Here is a 17,679-nt window from a genome sequence, read left to right as displayed (position 1 = left end):
AGCAGCTGAGTGACACAGCAGGCGTTTATCCTCCTGAACTGTCTTAACGTGATTTATTGCATTGCTGTGACCTGAGAAGCGAGACCTTTTTAAACATGAGTCAACGTTAGGTTTTACCTTTGTAGCGTCGTAGGTTGGACGTTTTTCCAATAGCTACATACGTATATGAGCTAATTAAAACTATAATAGACCATCTCTAACTATGCATTAAATTCACATCCAAATCTACGCGCTTTTACGATGTTGCATTGCTCCAAGTTCACGTTGCGGTTGACCGGAGAAGTTGCATGCAGTTGGTGCATCTCGGAGCCCGCGATACCCACACTGACTAAAGTAGCCCAGAAATAATTTACGTTTTGTAATGTATCAACAACAAAAACTCCTGTTACACAACTGTAAATTGCACTCGGTTCAACCACGTGGTCGAGATGCTAACTATCTTATGCTAACTAGCGTTAATCGAGCTCCCATTATTGCGAAAATAGTCTAAAAACACGTCAAGAAATTACAACATTTTAAAGTACATAAATACAGCAATCCATTTTATCATTGCCAGACTACTTACTGAGGGATAATCATGATGAATTCATCAGTCAGTGGAGACACGAAACCCCACGCGTCTGATCTCTGCTGTGTCTCCGCGAAAAGAGGCAGAGCTTCCGGTCCGTCCTCCCTTACTGCGCCTCAGAGCTGCGCAGTGCACAGCTGCGCAGACACACCATACTGTTTGCGACTTTAATATTGAAGCTACAGAAACAAATATTTATTATTTCCATTTTATTTTATAAAAGCACTTTATCTTCAGTGTATTCAGGTCACTGCCGATTAAATAAGAATATCTGCGTTTATTCCCTTACCGAATTTATTGGCTAGATGAAACGATACTGTTTTTAGTTTAGTAAACTGATTTCCCCGTGCATATGTCAATATAAATGCATCATAGCCTATAACTGGATCTGATAGTTGCCTATAACAAAGTGAAGCAAAAAACACACGCTATAAAAAGACATTGCTTTCACATGAAAATAGTTCAAATGTTAAATGGAGGATATAGGAGGATAATGTCCTCAATATTTGCCCAATAAGTGCAAATGGTTTGTTTTCCCAAACATGCGGACGCTTGCACAGCTGAAACACCGTAAGCTGTAGTATAGGTTCTATTTATTATCGTGGTGTACGTTGGAGTTTTACATTCAGTGTAAACCCACTCAGCATAAAAGGTTGTTCCACATTTTCCAGTAAGGTACAGTAGTTTTGCTGCAAGTAAAATTTTCACTGTGACAAATTAAACGATTTAGTGTACAAACAAACACCCCAGCTGCAATCAAATTAATTAGTAATCTGCCAAATCAGACACAGTTTGTACTATGTAAAAACACACACACACACACACGTACAGACAATGACGGGTTGATAATAATATAAATAATTAAAATAATACCTGGCCTGACAACATTTATGCGGGCTGTTTTCTTATGTAGGCCTAATGGACTTGGCCATTTTCATAGATTTCCTATTATCGTCAAAACCTTAGGAGACTCGTCTTCTTTCACTGAAGTCATTTATTCACAAACACATTTACAACCATGCATGTAAAAATAAGACGGAACACGAGAGGAAGAGTCTCCATTGTCGACTCTGACAGACCACTTCACATGACAGATGTTAAGTTACTCACACATGCATTTAGTGCAAATGTTTCAACTAAAGGTGCACACTTCAAGCATGACGAGCACACTACCCCTTGGAATTTGTACAAATATCATACCTAGGACATGTATGGAACTGCACTATGCCTGGCAAACAGGATTAGTCAAAATAACAACAGAAAAACACAGCGTCTGCTTTGTCAATTTTTTTATACAATAAACTTCGTGTAATATATTAATTTACAAAGTCTTCCTAGCCTATTGGTAGGACTTAGTGGAAGGAAACTCAGGTAGGCTAAGTGTTTGGAAATCCGTATTGTCATTTGATATGAGGGAGTCATGCAAATATGAAATTATTTTGTGCCTGTTAGTGGAAGTGAGGTGGATGACGATGGGCCTTGATTCTCCGACTCTGACGGGGTTGTGCTGTTCAGGAACTGTCCGGTTGCCCCGACGTACAGTCTGGATCGCATCGGCCATTTCTGGAAAGACATTTCATTTGTTAATAAAAAATAACAAACAAACAAAAAAACACTGGATGTGACATTGTTTCAAAATTTGGTCCACGAATTGTTGGCTAACATATCACTGTTTAAAAAGAAGTGTAGATCTATGCAATGAGAAAGACATTTCGTAGAGAACTTTTATGAGAATAAAAATGTCAACAAAATGGTGAATCACAATTAAAACCATTTTGTTATTATTATTATTATTATTATTATTATTATTATTATTATTATTATTATTATTATTATTATTATTATTATTATTATCTACTAACCTTCACTGGGTGCAGGTATCCTTCACCTTTCAAAGATTGTAACGCCTCTGTTTGTTTTGTGCTCTCCCCTTCCTCAGCGCCTTCCTCTTGTAGTGTTCGAGTCAAATGGGCAATATAGGTGGTGGCCAGTATGAGCACGTCGAGTTTGGACAGCTTGGTGTCCGGCGGCACGGACGGCAAAGTCCTTTGTAGCTCCAGGAACGCGTTTCTCAGCGTTTGTACTCGGCTCCTCTCCCGCGCCGCATTAGCTGCTGCCGGGCGTCCTCTGCCCCCGAGCCCGCCGCTCTGGAGCACTCGAGCCCGCTGGAGTTCCCTGCGACGACCGTCCGGACTGGGACTGGAGTTCGGACTGGATGCAGGGCTGTCATCCAACACCGCCGCGGAGCAATTACCGCTGTCCATTCTGAGCGTCTGTCTTCCAACCATCGGAGTGCACTTACAGACCTGAAGAAGTATATCAGATACAAAAAGAAATTACGCCATTTGAATAGTTTAACCTGTCGTTCTTTTTGATCTTTTTTTATAACTTACTGCAATCTTTGTGCTGCTGTTCTATATTTAACTTAACATTTAACGTATATTATAATAAACAATTTAACGCCTTTGAATTATTCATTAAAGCATAACATAAGTTTCCGGCGTCCATTATTAAAAATGTCTGTTGTCAAAGTACAGGGTTTTGGGAATCAAACAGCTGTATTAGTCTTCAGTTCTAAATGGACACCTCAACAAAACAAACAAAAAAAAACCCGAATGACAGAACACAGCCGTCCAGTCAGGGCACCTAAATTTGTGCTGATTGCTCAGTGACATCAAAAGACCTGGCAGCAGAAAATGAAGTCCCTGCTGTATATTACAAAGGTGCAAAATTATGAGTTTGTGTTTGGTTGTCTGATATAGAGTTTACCTCTGGTATTTCTCAAAGGTGCTGAACTGGAAAACGACATGAAGGCAATCGAAAGAAAGCTTCGATGGGACAGAGAATTTTCTCTTCAGTGTAGCGTTGTCCCCGTTCACGTCCAGCTTATCCTTATAAAGTGGTGCGTCTGCAGAAAAGGTGCGCAGCCGTCCCCGTGCGCGCATCCAAAACTTCACCTGTGTGCGTAAAAGTCTCAGGAGCCCTTAATTTATTGGATACACAAAGCGGTGGACGAGTATTTTACTCCGGCCTTATTAATCACTCGCCCTATAACACTCCCTCGCTGTGGAGAAGACCGCTGCTTTCCCCTTTCCTAACTTATTTCTGTCTGCGGGCAGCAGAGGCTCGTTTTCAACGCCAGAGGCAGGACTCTCTTTTCCTTTAACTGATATGTGATAGCCCATATCCCACTCTAATTGGCTGCGAACCTGACACTGTATTCTCTTTATAAGCCTATCAAAAGCTGGGAATGGGAAGAAATTTCGTCAAATTACTCCAAAAATGTACTTGACGTGATCAGAAATAAAGACTGGCCGATCAAAAATGCTATTTGCAAGAGACCATGAAGACTAGCTGACAAGTGTAAGGTGATATGCAAAACATTTGACTAATTGCCAGGGTGTCTTAAGTTGCAAGCTCATTGGAACAGCTAATAAATAAACTTCAGCAGTGCAATCAACAGGCAGGCATTGAGGAAATTCTTGCGAGACTCCTAAATTAATCACTCTGATTTCCAAGGCTCCAAACGAAGATGTCGGCAAATTAATGAAAGGAATTATTCATAATATGTATATCCTCGGACTGTTTTTAATAAACATTGTTTTTGTAAGGATGGAGTAACATTATTGCTTCGGGCCTGTAATTATAAGGCAGAGTAAAAGAAGGTTAAGTAAGCTTGTTTCCCTAATTACCCCGTGTCTTTTAGGGGTTACACACCCACGTGGCTCCTAAAAACTCATTCAAACATTTAGTAACAATGATGACAATAAGTACATCCATAATGTCAATGTATTTGCTATAAAAAGGACAAAATAATTTATCAGAGTTGTTTAAATAGAAGCACATGTTGTTTGCTTTGGATAATGTAAAGCCTTGTAATAATAGGGCAAAGTGGTCATTTAAATTGCCACTTTGCATCTTGTGGTTCACTCATTTGCCAAAATGCATGTAGAAGAAAAATTACAGACATAATATAAAATGTAAATCTATCAGCAAGTAACAGCTTGAGTTGGAAAGATTATTTATATCCCCCAAAACAAAAAAAAACAAAAAAAAAAAACAAAAAATGGAATTAGAAATGAAACAGCTGTGAAATTGTGAAAAGAAATGTGTCCAAACCTTTCAATCAAAATTGTTTTTATTTTTTTAATAAAGCAATTTTATCTTTATTGCCCATTTATAGAAATGCAGATATAGTTATAAGAAACACCAAATCATTTAACGCAAACAAAAATGTGACAGTAGAATTATCAGTTTTTGAAATCTAGGGAAGATTACATAATCCACAAAGAGTTATGGATATCACAGTGTTCTCTGTCATGCTAAATATACAAGGATAAAGATCCGCAGCCATTAAGGTCCCTAAACAAAGCTGTAAGTCCTGGCTGTGGGTGGACAGAACTGTACATTTGTCTTAAGCTACTACACCACTGCAGATAGCTGCTGAGACAGGCACAGGTTTAAGAAGTCCACTTTGCATTTGAAATATTTTGGTCCTATGAAATTGGAGAAAATAAAAACAAAAAGGAATAACTGTTGTTTTAAAGTTAGTAAATGATCAACAGAGATTAGTATCACTATTACAGCATTGCTCATCAAGAAGGAATGACAAAAAAATAGCAAGTAATTTGTCAAAAAAGAAGAACAGAAATTAATATAAATGACAATCGTGTAAAATAACACATGACCCTTTGGAATAAAACTAATCTAAAACTATTCTTGATTTTGTAGGATGGATCAGGATGTGTGGTTAGATCAGATTTATGTGAAGTCATCAGTCAGAATTTGTAGATTTGGGGGCAGCTGTCTGTAGCTCAGTTGTGTAAGGCAGTCCACGGACCACAGGGTCAGTGGTTCGATCACCGGTCCCGGCTATATGTTGAAGTGTCTCTAGGCGAGACACTGAATCCCCACCAGCCCTTTCCAGTCCCCAGCTGTGCAGTGCCATTCCAAGCCCGGCAGAAATTGGGGAGGGTTGCATTAGGAAGGGCATCCGGCGTAAAAACTGTGCTAAATCAACTTGGGGACAATGATCTCCTGTGGCGACCCTGAACTGACGGGATAAGCTGAAAAGAAGAAACATTAAATAAAAAGTCAGAATTTGTTGTTTTCATGATACAAATTCTAAAGCTTTTCATACTAATATGAAAAGTTTTTATAGCTGTAATGATATAACACTCAGAATTTTCTATCTACAGTAGAACTGATTTATAAATATTAACATGGCGTTCATGAAAATGTGTACTCTCACATATTAACTGAGGTCTGTATGAGCTATGATACTGGACCTGAGAGAATGCGCCAGCTCTCACCTCTGCAGTTGAGCGTCTTTGTAAATGTGAAGAGGATTTGGATCCTGATCCATGTTACAATTATCTGCAATATAAACAAATCAAAGTGCAATACACACAAATTTAAATTTATAAAATACACTCAAAATAATAAAGTAAAAAATAAAAAATTTGACAATAACAAAGTGTTTAAAAATCCTTTTCATGGATTTTACATTTTACTGAAAAATTAAATGCTATGATGATGTAGGTATTTCACAGTATAGTGGTTATCCATATTATCATTGTGAAATGCACCTACTAATCCTTCCCAATAACTAAATCAAACATGTGACTAGGCAATAAAAAACTATACTGAAATAAATAATAGAAATTTAAATCACTGTAAGAAAGTCGTCAAAATGTTGATCGCAGGATAAAAAGGATAATGTGGGCAGAGATGTTACAGTAGATTTGGTTGACGTACTTGGATAGTGGCTCAAGGTTCCGTGCAGCATGTGTTTGGTTCTTTTTTTCATCTTGGCCTCTTTGGATGCTTTCCAGTTAAGAAAATTTCGGGTTAAGTAACTAATTTCCCTTCCATCAAGAACCTCTGCAAAAATTCAATACAAATACAAAAATTCAATAAACAAAAATTGGAATTGGAATTGAAATTTGAACTGCATATTTTTTATAACGATGGGGTAACGAAGTGAAAGCACTCAAGAGCATTTTTAAATTAGGATACTAATTAGTAAGAAAATATATTTTACCGAGGTTTCTGCAGACAGTGATCACGCGGTCTCTGTACTTGGGTTTTTTACACACAGGGTTTCCGCCCAAGTCCATTTGAAGCAGCTGAGGCCAGTGGATGAACACCTCCTCTAACTCCTAAAAATGCACAAAAAAGAAAACATCAGCTACGATGGGTTGTGGTTTGACTTTATCCTCTGATGCAGCAGGCCAGCAATATTGTGTCTGTAAAGCCAAACAGGAAACAATGCACAAGTTTCTTTTAAACAATTACAAAACATATTTATGATATAATTACTAATGAAAATCACGTCAGAAAGCCCTTTAAAGACATGGTATAGGTGAATGGTAATATGAAGTACATGGGCCAGTGGAAAGCGAATAAACAACACATCAGTCTATTTTAATAAACAGTGTCGCCGGTGTCATGTTTTCTCCCGGGGCAGTGTGAGACTGGCTCCTCCAGCGAGTTGCCTGCAGTTGTATGTTTATCTAAAGGCACATTAATCCAAGTCTGGAAATATGAATACTCTCTGGACACGCTCTGATTGTTCATTGCCTTCCTGTCTTGGCCAAAGCGCTTCCACTTTTCCAGCTTGTGCTGCAATCAGTTCAGAGGGGACCCCTGAGCACCACGCGCTCCCAGGCTTTGATAAATGAACGTGTCAGGGCCGTCACTCAGAAGGCCCTCACCGAAGAGCAGCCCAGTGCCAAATTGCCCCCCACGCGGGGGTGTGGAGAACAGCAAAGACTGGATACTCACTGAGCCTGGCTCCCTCTCTTGCCTGGACTAATGATAGGCCTGTTATGAACCTGTATTTGACCAGAACTTCGATTCCCCTGTCCTCTCTGCCCTGCACACAGCTAACGGCCCCTGAAGATGCTCCCATTTGTCACCCTGGCTGACTGCCTGTCATAATCTATTTTAAAAATCCATAATGTTTCCTCTGAATTCTGACCAAATGGTGCAGAAGAAGGGATTGATCCTTTGGAGAGCTGTCTTTGTATCTGTCTTTGAATCAATAGTGGCAGACAGGTTGTATAAATTATAGGAGATATCTATTAAAAATGGCAAAATATACAACAATTACCTGAATAAACATTGTCGAAAGATAATCATTTGTGTTAAGACTGTAGCCTCATCAATGTAGTCAATTACAAAACGCTTTCAATGTGTCAGCCTGCTACCAATTAGGAATTAGGCTTTTAAATAAAGTCTCCGGACTTTTCACTTGACAGAAACTCTTTATTCAAGCATAAATCATATCTCTGCCTAAGATGAGTTCCATATAGTGCTGGTGGTTTTGAGTATCAAATAGAGGATTCTAAAGCAGAGAGGAAAAATCAGCCTCCCAAGGAAAGAGAGAAACTTGTGCTTGTTTAAGCTGTCAGTGAGAGACGTCCCAGAAGACACTAATTCGTTGAATAATTCTGACCCGGTGCGAGTCATGGAGACTGAGAACCTATGGCAGGATTTGCAGGAATTAGCCCTCTTCTACATAATAGTTCACACTGCACTTCAGAGAGCTATGGAACAAAGTTAATACTGACCTCATCAACTACTATAAAGCATGTTCAATTTATTACACCATGTCATGCTTAGGTACTGTGATATGATACCATTTACTCTGTACAGTGTACAGGATTCATTTACCATCCACCACTGTCACAATGGAGAAACATTTCTATTGGCATCTGACTTTACAGAGGTTTTCACTTAAGTTTTGAAAAACCTGTATCTACCTCTATATTGAGCAATTTGTTGTCAGCAGCAGAAAACTCTTGGAGCTCCTTCAGCACTGCCAGGTCCCTGATGTCATCAATGTTGTTGTTATCGATATTCAAGACACAAAGAGACTCCTGTGCAAACAATACGTCACACAAAGACAAAAGGTGTTTACGGTTAATACAATTGCAAAAATGGTCAAATAAATATGTAACACCATTTTCAAGAGAATTGCAAAAACCACAAAAACATATTATGGCCACAATCACTCAAAGGAAATGCTACTACCAACAGAACCATTCCTGTCACAGTGTTTCTTAATGACAGCTTCTGAAAAGCTTACTACAGCACTATTGTTTTTGCCCCAAATAAATTTGCACTTGGAAGTATTTTTTTTATCCTTTGCTTCTCACCTATTGAATTAGGCCTCTAACTTTTTCCCTTCATAATACTGAACTAGACATATAAAGAGGGTATCATGTCTAAACCAGACTCTAGATAGTGCTGTTGCTAAACATTACTTTTGGATTGAAGGTCTTTAACAGCACCTTTTTTAAAAAGCTGGAACTCTATAAATTTGCACAGCAATTTCTTTAATTACATGAACAAACAAGAAGCTGAGACTTTTGGTGTGTTTATCCATGGCTTGGGCAGTAAACGAAGTAAACAGACGTAACTGATTTGTCAGACCATACAGAGTAACAGAGGTTTCTTTGACATCATCACAGCCTTGCCTCTGAGATGTTTGAAATCTTTTACACTGGATGTAATAGCCTACCAGGTTGGTACACCATACATATTTCTGTGTATTAATAAAATATAAGCTTCCATCTGAAGTTTTCAGTATTTAGCAAATGCAAAAACTTTAAAATAGGCTGAAATGATTGCGAAAGTTTGGATCATAATTTGTTTCGCTGACACTGTCTTTGTACTGGACTGCCTAAAAATAGGTCATACAGCAAGTGAGACAAGAGTCCTGGGGTCAAAGAGCAACTTTTCCCCTGGTGCCAGCCTCTGATTCTCCAGATGAAGCTCCTTGAGTTCACTGAGCTGCTCTAAGCCTTCCACCACTGCAACCCTGTTTCCACCAAGATACCTACAGAGAAGAAGAACAACACACAATTATACAAACCCAAGACTCCAAACAACTGCATTGGACGACAACCGGTTAAAGCTGCATACTTACAGTTTACAGAGGCTCCGCAAATTGGAGAGATTTTTTATATGAGTGATGTTGTTGTTCTGAATGTACAGATGGGTGAGGTTGGAGGCAAAACTCAGGTTGCATATGTCAGTGATCTGATTGTCATATAGGTAAAGAACAGTGAGGTTTCTACACATGGAGAGATCGCCCTGAAAAAAAAAGGAAAAATTAAGCATACAGTATATAAGTAAGAAAAAAAATCTGCATTATTGATGAGTACTTACAATATCTTTAATATTCTTGTTGGAAAAGTGGAGGTGGGTGAGTGTCCTGAGGTACTCTGAGAGGGAGAGGGCCCTTTTCTTTTTGAAGTGGTTTCGAGATTTAGCAATCAGATCTATGGTCAGATGCACCATGATGGCTTTTCACAGACACTGCATCACAGAGAATCCTTTTCATTTTCAGCCAACCATTCAGCACACGGCAGTGACTAGGGGTCTCTGTTTGGGAGAAAAAAAGACACACGTAGGCTGAAGTAGACCTTAACGGGCCAACGTATATGCATCTGAGTAACTATTTGCTCATGACAAATTACTCCAGCATTTGCTGTTACTCCATAATTGCAAACAACTACTTTGTACAGAACATGAAATGGTCTGAAATTTAATTGTCAATTCACAATTAGGGAAAATTGATAAAAATAACAAACTCTCCAGGAAACATGGTATGAGGCCAGAGGTAGGTTGACCACTCAATTTGTGTTGTAATTAGAGCTGCGGTCAATTCCCCAAGCAGTCTGAGCAGACCTCGGACTGCTTCTTTTATTCAGTACCCATGGGGCTGCTGGTTTATTAGCTTGACCTGACACCGAGGTATGAAATTGTGCACTTTCATTTTACTTTGCAAACAGCCATTATTATACATCACCTGCTGGTCAAGCAGACAGTACAGTGGTGGAAAGACAGACGTGACACAGCAAGTCTGAATTATTCCACGCTTTGAGCTCAATGCATCGGGCCAAGGTTACAGAAGACGAGGCGGCAGAGATTAGGAAGAGTAGCGGCGTGTTTTCAAAAGTAATAGTAAGTCAATAGTAACTAGCCTTAATTGTTAGCATTAGGGCAGCTTCCATTCATTGCTAATTTAAAAGCCTAATCCCAATGAAATATAATCCATAAGTAAAATGTCCTACCTTTCAGTGTCTGGAAGGCATTTTGAAATGCGAGTTAACTGAACAAGTTTAACGTCAAAGCTTAAAAGAAATTGCAACGCCGATCGCGACTCCGTCTGTTTCGTTTGAGACGATCGTGCTGCTATGGAAACCGGCGTAGCAGCGCGCGTGTCACAGGGTTACAGAATTTCATACAACACCAGCGAAGCCTAAATAAAATAGTCACATTTCTGGATATTTTAGCATTTCCTAAAGCCCGGTTACAATCAAATAGCCTTAACAATTTCAAGGGTCTTTATACAACAATTATATGTATATTATTAAAGGTAGTGAAATTCTGCTCTATTTTGCCATCAAGAAATTGCTTTCAAAATAAACTGGTTAATATATTTTAGTAATTTAACACTAATATTACAAAATATAGCGTTAAATAGTATTTCATTTTAAGTTGGAAAGTAATAATCTTACAATAGTTTACCTAAATAAATTGTATTCACTGAATTAAATGTACAGTTTGTATTTTTTCTAAGTTGCTCTGTCTGTCCCCAGCTAAGATGACACACACTTCAAGTTGTGCTGTCTGTCTTTGAAAGCAACATGCCAAATCAGGACTGCAGCCCTCTTCTGCAGTGACCCCTGCATTGTCAATCTATATCATGTCATGACCTTGGTTTCCTGAAAGGCAGTGACTTGCTGCTACTTATGCAGGAGCACATGGCACAGAGGAAGTGTAGCACACCCAGATTTCTAAGCTGGGTTCAACTTGCACAGTTCCAAACCTGTGGGGATATTTTTTCTGAGAGTCAAGCCAAACATAAAATCCCATGATCTTATTGGAAGTCATTCCATCAATATGCTACTGTAGCTATTACTCAGCCTTATCAATCTGCTGTTCTCATATTAGTCAGTGCCAAATCATCCAGTTGGTCACTCTTTTATTTCTGTGTGAACAGCAAAGGAGAAGCATTCCACTGCAATCTGTGGAGGCTTTGTAATGGGGAACACACTTTGGAATGGGAAAAATGCTAAATGTTAAAAGAATAAAGTAAAATGCACAAGTCATTGATTTTTGGCTGTCCACAGTTTTAGCTGATTAGAATTTACATAAATGTGCCTATTTCACCTTTAGTTATGCATACAAATGTCCATCTGGTGATAATCACAATATTTACATCTCAAATGAGTTCAATATGTTTTACTTTGTTAAATCACAAAGAAAGAACAAAACATTAGATGAAACTATTCTGAAAGTGCATAATGTAAATACTTACTCTGGACTGTGACAGTCATCCATGTAATACATGTAAATGTCTGGCAAAAACATGAGCTTTTCAAGAGTGTGCGTGCAGAAATCTAATTTAAAACTTAAATTAAACCTACATATTAAATATAATCTATTAAATTTCATCTTTCAAAACCACAATTATGATCAGCCTCTGATTTAGGGCTTCAATTGTAAAAAAAAAAAAAATAGAATTTCTAGAAGAGGTGGGAAAATGATGCATTGTCAGCACCATCTCCTCACAGTATGAAGGTTTAGGGTTTCCTCCAGGTCCTCTGGTTGGGTTATTTGGGGACTCTAAATTAGCTGTAGGTGTGAATGTGATCTTGAAAGGCTGTCTGTGTGTGTCCGCCCTCTATTTGACAGCTAACCCATCCAGGATGTAACCCATATTTTGCCCAGTGTCAGCAGGGATAGGCTCCAGCACCCCCAGAGACCCTCAAGGATAAGCGGGGTGCAGCTAATGGTGGTTGTATGGATTATAGTGCAGTGCCACACTCACGCACATGAGAAAAAACAGGCACATCCACTTTCCCACTGGGATTCTCTCCTTTGCAATACATGGCACAAAAATATACAGTTAGCCATTACAATACCTCAAAAAAAGAAATGACACAAACCCAGGTCAAAGTAGCTGTCTGAAAAAAAAGGCAGGCTGGGTGAGTGTCTGCTTCGATGGAGAGCAGACGCATTGGGTGAATAGACTCCAGTGTGTGCGGCTTCTGTTTCTGCGCTGCATCACAGCCACAACACAACCTGACGAGCTGAACACTCTGCCGGACGGTGCTGGAGTGACTCCGCAGAGATCCCCTTTGAGCGTATGCAGAAGCTTGAGTTTGTTGTTCCATTATGTAATGCTATGACAGGCTGCACTTGAGTGACTGACTGGTGCTAGGCTAGCTTGTGTGTTAAATGCAACCATGGTGTGTATTAACATGATGGGCTGCTGGAGAAAACAGGTCCTACATGCAAAAATATTAATATCCAGAGGGTGAGGGGGCTCAATGCCACAATATTTAAACACTTTAGGAATTCTTTATTGCATCTAATGAGGGCTACATATGTTTAGACAAAAGTCCTCCTTCTACTTTGTTTTAGCCTAAAACAATATGCAATAAAAGTGCATCATTTTGTTTAAAATGTATGAAAACTCAACAAATAGAACTTGCATTTTTTGTTTTATTTTTTCAATAACTCCGTACTGCATGCCTTTTAGGGCAAAAAAAAAATGTAATTAAAAAAAAAAATAATTCACTCCCAAGAAAAATCACAGATAATACGATTCCTAACAAGGAGACTATAAACTATTAAGTGCTAGACATGCACACAAAAACATTTCCAGGTGAGATCTATACCAGCTCTTGGTTTGGGTTTTAATTGGGGGATATATTGATTTGATTGAAGAGTTTGTCCTTTATGACTTGAGACATCAGGCCATGAATTGCTTCAATGGTTGTCTTGCAGCTAAAATGTGAACACAGTGAACAAATGATTACAGATTAGTAATAAAACAGACACAACATACTGAGATGTAACATCTACACCAGTAATAGCAGATTTCCAAGACAAATCAATAGTGAAGGTGTTGTATGTATTCAGCTGAGGTACTAGGTCCCCGTCAGATATTACTAAAATTAAAAGATTTGTAGGTTTGGTTTGGATGCTCATTAGGCTAGTTTAATCAAGACAACTAATTACAGAGATAAAAAGGTAAAACAGTGGAACATTTGATGATGCTTCATGGCATATAAACTCATTTTTGTTTTTATTTACTCTGTTTGAAAGTTAAAATGTTTTAAAACCCAGTAAATTGCTGATCATAAAATTAAAGTCTAAAAGTGATTGTTTCACTTATATAGTAATTTGACAGAAAATTAACTAACTATTGTGATGATTAAGTAGTTGTTTCTATTTTGTATCATTGTAAACTGAATCTATTTAGGATTTGGACTGTTGGTCAAATAAAACAAGACATTTCATCACCTAAAACTATTAATTGAGAAAGGTGTAGATCAATCAGTAGTAAACACAATCTTAGTTGTGGCCCTAAATTAAACATTTAACTGAATTTTAAAGATTCAAATAGAACATTTATCTTATTAACTGTGCTGATGCCTTAATTGATATTATAAAAGATTAATTGAAAATTGAAAAAAGTAATAGCAACAAGCCAACTGTGCTGGCGACTACTGTAAATACCATCAACTCTGTTTTTTGGACATGTAATATATTAAAAGGAATGGGAGAGCAAGCTTCCGCCATAGACAAAACTGATTTTAACATAAATAAATAAAGGCTACATTTAGGTTTAAGTTGTTGTAAGAGAGAAAAAAAAGATTTACCTATCTCGAGTTGCTTTGGCCAGTTTGTCCTCAGACTTTCTGTCATGTGTGTCCAACCCGAGCATGAAACTGCCTCTGCCCAGCTGGGCTTCCGACTGCTCCAGCTTCTCTGACAGGTCAAACACCTGGCCTGTAGTATAGTCTGAATTCTGATCATACAACACACACACATGCACAAATTGTCATAACAGATTTTTTACAAAGAACAAGAATTGTTGCTGAGCAGCAACACGTCTGTCTAACTAGCTGTAGAAAAATGTTGTATATTGAGGTAAGTGAAAAGACGTCAGTGAAAAGTTTGCTTAAGGTGAGGCTGTGTTTTTAGTAGAAAAGGTAATTAAAACACAATGACAACAGGGCCCCTGACTAGGGTGACAATGTAACAACTGACAAAGCCTGTCACCAATGGAGCAGCACATTCTTGACATCTAGTCAATTCATCTTCATCCAGGATGCCAGAGAGCTAACTGTTTGGATAAGCCTGATGCCTATTTAGACTGTTTAGTCAAGCTCAGGACAGAGTGACTGCAACTGCAATGGGAATTCACATAAGGGGCTTTCAATCTTTAGAATGAGCTGTGGGAGAAAAGGAGATGCTCCATAGAGAGCCACGCCTGAATTTGTATGATTAGAGTTAGAGTTCCAACTTTAATACTTATCTACACTGTGAAAAAGTACAAATTAAGCATATTAGTAAAATCAATAAACAAAGATGCTTTGCTAATAGCCTGCAATTAATCACAACATCAAAAGCTGGTGACCACATGTCTCAATGAGTTATAGTGTAATAATTAACCATAAATCAAAATGTCAAACAATTAGTGAACATTTTTGATATTTAAGGTCGCCTGCATACCGTGAGGAGACTTGAAGAGCTTAAAGTATTGACCCAATATTTATTCCAAAGGAGTTCCAAGAGCTTTCTGTCAAGGGAGGACTTAAAGTATGTTACTTCCAACGCATAGTACCTAAGAAAGTCAAAGAAATGCAGAATTATCAGCCACATACAGTATACAAGTACATTCAAACAGTAAACAGACAAATGTCCTTTAAAAGTGCAATTTATAAACTGCACAAGTTATATGCAGTATGTAAGTCATGACATTGAAATATACTCTAAACACTCACTGTTTACAATGTACACCAAAGTCTTCAATTTTGTTCAGAGGGATTGTCTGATATTCTGAGGGTCCTTCATCGGGGGGTTTGTAACCCTGAAAATAAGAGGAGGAAATTTTAAAAATCACAAGAAAGAACTCAAAAGAACTAGAAGCATTCTTAAGCTTTTGAGAAAAACTGCTGTGACACACAGCCTTTACCTTTGGGTAGGTTCTGAAGGCGCCAAGGTTGACTTTCCCTGCAGAAATTGTCCGAGTGGGGTCGATCTGTAGGAAGCAAGATACAGTAGAACAGGAAAACAAAGTCAGGGGTCAAACAATCCTCCAGGGAGCATTCAAATCTGGCCACCAGAAGCCCTTTACTATGGCTGTCAGTATCCTGAGAATGTGCACTTAATTATATGAGCCCCATGGCAACAACTGCTATACCAAATGAAGTGTATATACCACAGCAAAATATTCATCTGTAGTACATGAAAACTTACAACACATACATAAACAAGTATATTCCTTTCTCAGTTGAACCTTCATTATTTTGTATTGCCATATTTAACAAGTAAAGGGTTTACTTGAACACTGTTTTAATGGAATGCAAATAGAAATCATAGTAAACCAAATGTTAGTCATAAAATAAATATTATTGTCAATCTTTTTCCTACCACAACAGCCACAAAAGGCTCCTGAAACTGCTGGTTGAGCATTTGAGTGCTGACATCTATGCCCGACAGCCAGCATCCATAACCTGGATGGCTGTGGTACCAGCCAATAGCATTCTCCAGCCGGCCAACCTAAGAGAACCGAAAATACACATGGCTGTTATTCATCATACGGAGCCCGTACAAATTCACAATGTACTTTAGACAATAATATGGCATAAACTAAAAAATCCCGATAGTAATAAAATAATAGTAAATAATATTGCTGCCAGTGCTGGCTACATCACAGTGTACAAAAAGATATGTTTATTGCTAGTAACTAGCTTTTTTAGGAATATGTAATTTAATATTTGTAATTTAATATATCTACGCATGTAAGCTGTGTCAGAAAGCATACTGGGTTTTGCATTGATGATGTGAGACAAAACTCCTGAAGAATTTAAAAATACTACTGAACAATACAGATGAAAAGAGGATGAGTCAAAGATTTCTAGATTTGAATAGACTGGTACATTTTCCTGATCAACGCATTATTGATACATTTTATAGAAAGACCACTGACACACAGATTATGAACACAACAACCAGTAAGGAATGATTACTTGTGATTGTTCTAGCACATTTACTATCTTATACAGAATAACTCTACATCATAACAATGCAAACATTCTATTATTATTCGTACACAATCATCTTTGCTTTCCTTATTGCCTGGAATATTTATATCACCTGACAAACTAATTTTAAATTAAGATTTTGTTAGAGGCGGCTTCAAAAAAAGAAATCCTGTTTACGTATGCACTACTCAAAAAGAGATGTCTCATAGCAGCCGATACTGACAGCTTGGTTTGCAATCATGCAATCATTGAGATGCTTTTTAAGTCAGTGTCCAACCTGTTTGGCATTTTCAATGTAAGCAGCCATGTATTCATATGCTGCAGCCTGGGCGTTGACTCTAGTTTCTGTGCCTTCCACGGGCAAAGCAAAGCTGTCCATAATGATCATGGTTTCACCATCCACCTTCCCCAGCATAAGGCCCATCACCTCCAGGTTTCCTCCAGACCTGGCATGCATGACCATCTTCAACAGGGCCAGAGCTGATATCTTGCAATATTTGAAGTAGTGGTGACTGTGGTTAAAAGATAATGTTAGGCTACAGGCATAACGTTACAGTCTGCTGTACCTTAACATTACTACAATCTGATTCCGTTTAGCCACAACTGCAAAGCTAGTTTAAAGCTAAACGGTTAAATTAATAATAATAATAAAGCACTGTGATATACAACATAGGAGCCACCTAAACTGACTACTAAGTTTTACAATAGTACTATGTACTTACTCCTTTGTCCAAGGCTTCGCAGCGAGGATTTCTTGTTGTTGCTTTTTTTCATATTTGTAAATTTCATCTATGCTCTGCACTTCCTGCATGCTGTTAGATAACTCCCATGTTTTCTGAGCCGTGCTGCCCCCTGCCATAATGACTGTCTAGTTACACAGGAAAAACGACGCTTTTAAAAGCCTTATTTATGCTTAAACAGACGCAGAACTCTTGTGGTTTTTCTAGTATTTTGATACCGTAACAAGACCAAGTGTTCCCTGTCTCAGGCAGCCATGACAGTGACTGAGACCAATGCACCGAAGTTCAAACG

The 17,679-nt window shown here is 38.3% G+C and overlaps 3 protein-coding genes across 3 annotated transcripts; all 3 read right to left on the bottom strand.

Annotated features, from left to right (window-relative positions):
• Nucleotides 1-1,544: 1,544 nt before the first annotated feature.
• Nucleotides 1,545-3,721, bottom strand: LOC137105099 (transcription factor 24-like). Its single transcript, XM_067487077.1, has 3 exons — nucleotides 3,338-3,721; nucleotides 2,431-2,874; nucleotides 1,545-2,131 (listed from the first exon to the last, which is right to left on the bottom strand). Exons 2-3 carry the CDS (start codon nucleotides 2,854-2,856, stop codon nucleotides 2,003-2,005), a joined length of 555 nt encoding a protein of 184 aa, XP_067343178.1. The 5' UTR covers nucleotides 2,857-2,874; nucleotides 3,338-3,721; the 3' UTR covers nucleotides 1,545-2,002.
• Nucleotides 3,722-4,744: 1,023 nt separating this feature from the next.
• ppp1r42 (protein phosphatase 1, regulatory subunit 42) lies at nucleotides 4,745-10,773 on the bottom strand. The gene is made up of 9 exons (XM_067487076.1): nucleotides 10,654-10,773; nucleotides 9,746-9,961; nucleotides 9,504-9,670; nucleotides 9,275-9,413; nucleotides 8,335-8,451; nucleotides 6,612-6,729; nucleotides 6,326-6,451; nucleotides 5,881-5,944; nucleotides 4,745-5,634 (listed from the first exon to the last, which is right to left on the bottom strand). Exons 2-9 carry the CDS (start codon nucleotides 9,875-9,877, stop codon nucleotides 5,343-5,345), a joined length of 1,155 nt encoding a protein of 384 aa, XP_067343177.1. The 5' UTR covers nucleotides 9,878-9,961; nucleotides 10,654-10,773; the 3' UTR covers nucleotides 4,745-5,342.
• A 2,302-nt stretch (nucleotides 10,774-13,075) lies between these two features.
• Nucleotides 13,076-17,660, bottom strand: cops5 (COP9 signalosome subunit 5). The gene is made up of 8 exons (XM_067487072.1): nucleotides 17,370-17,660; nucleotides 16,925-17,159; nucleotides 16,034-16,162; nucleotides 15,576-15,641; nucleotides 15,385-15,470; nucleotides 15,113-15,224; nucleotides 14,257-14,405; nucleotides 13,076-13,378 (listed from the first exon to the last, which is right to left on the bottom strand). The coding sequence occupies exons 1-8, from the start codon at nucleotides 17,504-17,506 to the stop codon at nucleotides 13,288-13,290; spliced, it is 1,005 nt and encodes a 334-aa protein (XP_067343173.1). The 5' UTR covers nucleotides 17,507-17,660; the 3' UTR covers nucleotides 13,076-13,287.
• Nucleotides 17,661-17,679: the final 19 nt, after the last annotated feature.

The sequence above is a fragment of the Channa argus genome, chromosome 19 (assembly GCF_033026475.1).
Source record: "Channa argus isolate prfri chromosome 19, Channa argus male v1.0, whole genome shotgun sequence".
NCBI lineage: Eukaryota > Metazoa > Chordata > Actinopteri > Anabantiformes > Channidae > Channa > Channa argus.
Note: the sequence above shows the minus strand (reverse complement) of the source record. Positions and strands in the feature narration are given on the sequence as shown.

Coding starts and splice junctions, on each gene's coding strand:
- LOC137105099 (XM_067487077.1), bottom strand. CDS start 2,856: ATGGTTGGAAGACAGACGCTCAGAATGGACAGCGGTAATTGCTCCGCG. Junction 2,132..2,430: donor GATACCTGCACCCAGTGAAG/GTTAGTAGATAA, acceptor ATGTCTTTCCAG/AAATGGCCGATGCGATCCAG.
- ppp1r42 (XM_067487076.1), bottom strand. CDS start 9,877: ATGGTGCATCTGACCATAGATCTGATTGCTAAATCTCGAAACCACTTC. Junction 6,730..8,334: donor ACAAATTGCTCAATATAGAG/GTAGATACAGGT, acceptor GTGCATTTTTAG/GAGTTAGAGGAGGTGTTCAT. Junction 5,635..5,880: donor AAAGACGCTCAACTGCAGAG/GTGAGAGCTGGC, acceptor TCTTCTTTTCAG/CTTATCCCGTCAGTTCAGGG.
- cops5 (XM_067487072.1), bottom strand. CDS start 17,506: ATGGCAGGGGGCAGCACGGCTCAGAAAACATGGGAGTTATCTAACAGC. Junction 15,642..16,033: donor AGCCTTTTGTGGCTGTTGTG/GTAGGAAAAAGA, acceptor TGCTTCCTACAG/ATCGACCCCACTCGGACAAT. Junction 15,471..15,575: donor CCTTCAGAACCTACCCAAAG/GTAAAGGCTGTG, acceptor TCTTATTTTCAG/GGTTACAAACCCCCCGATGA.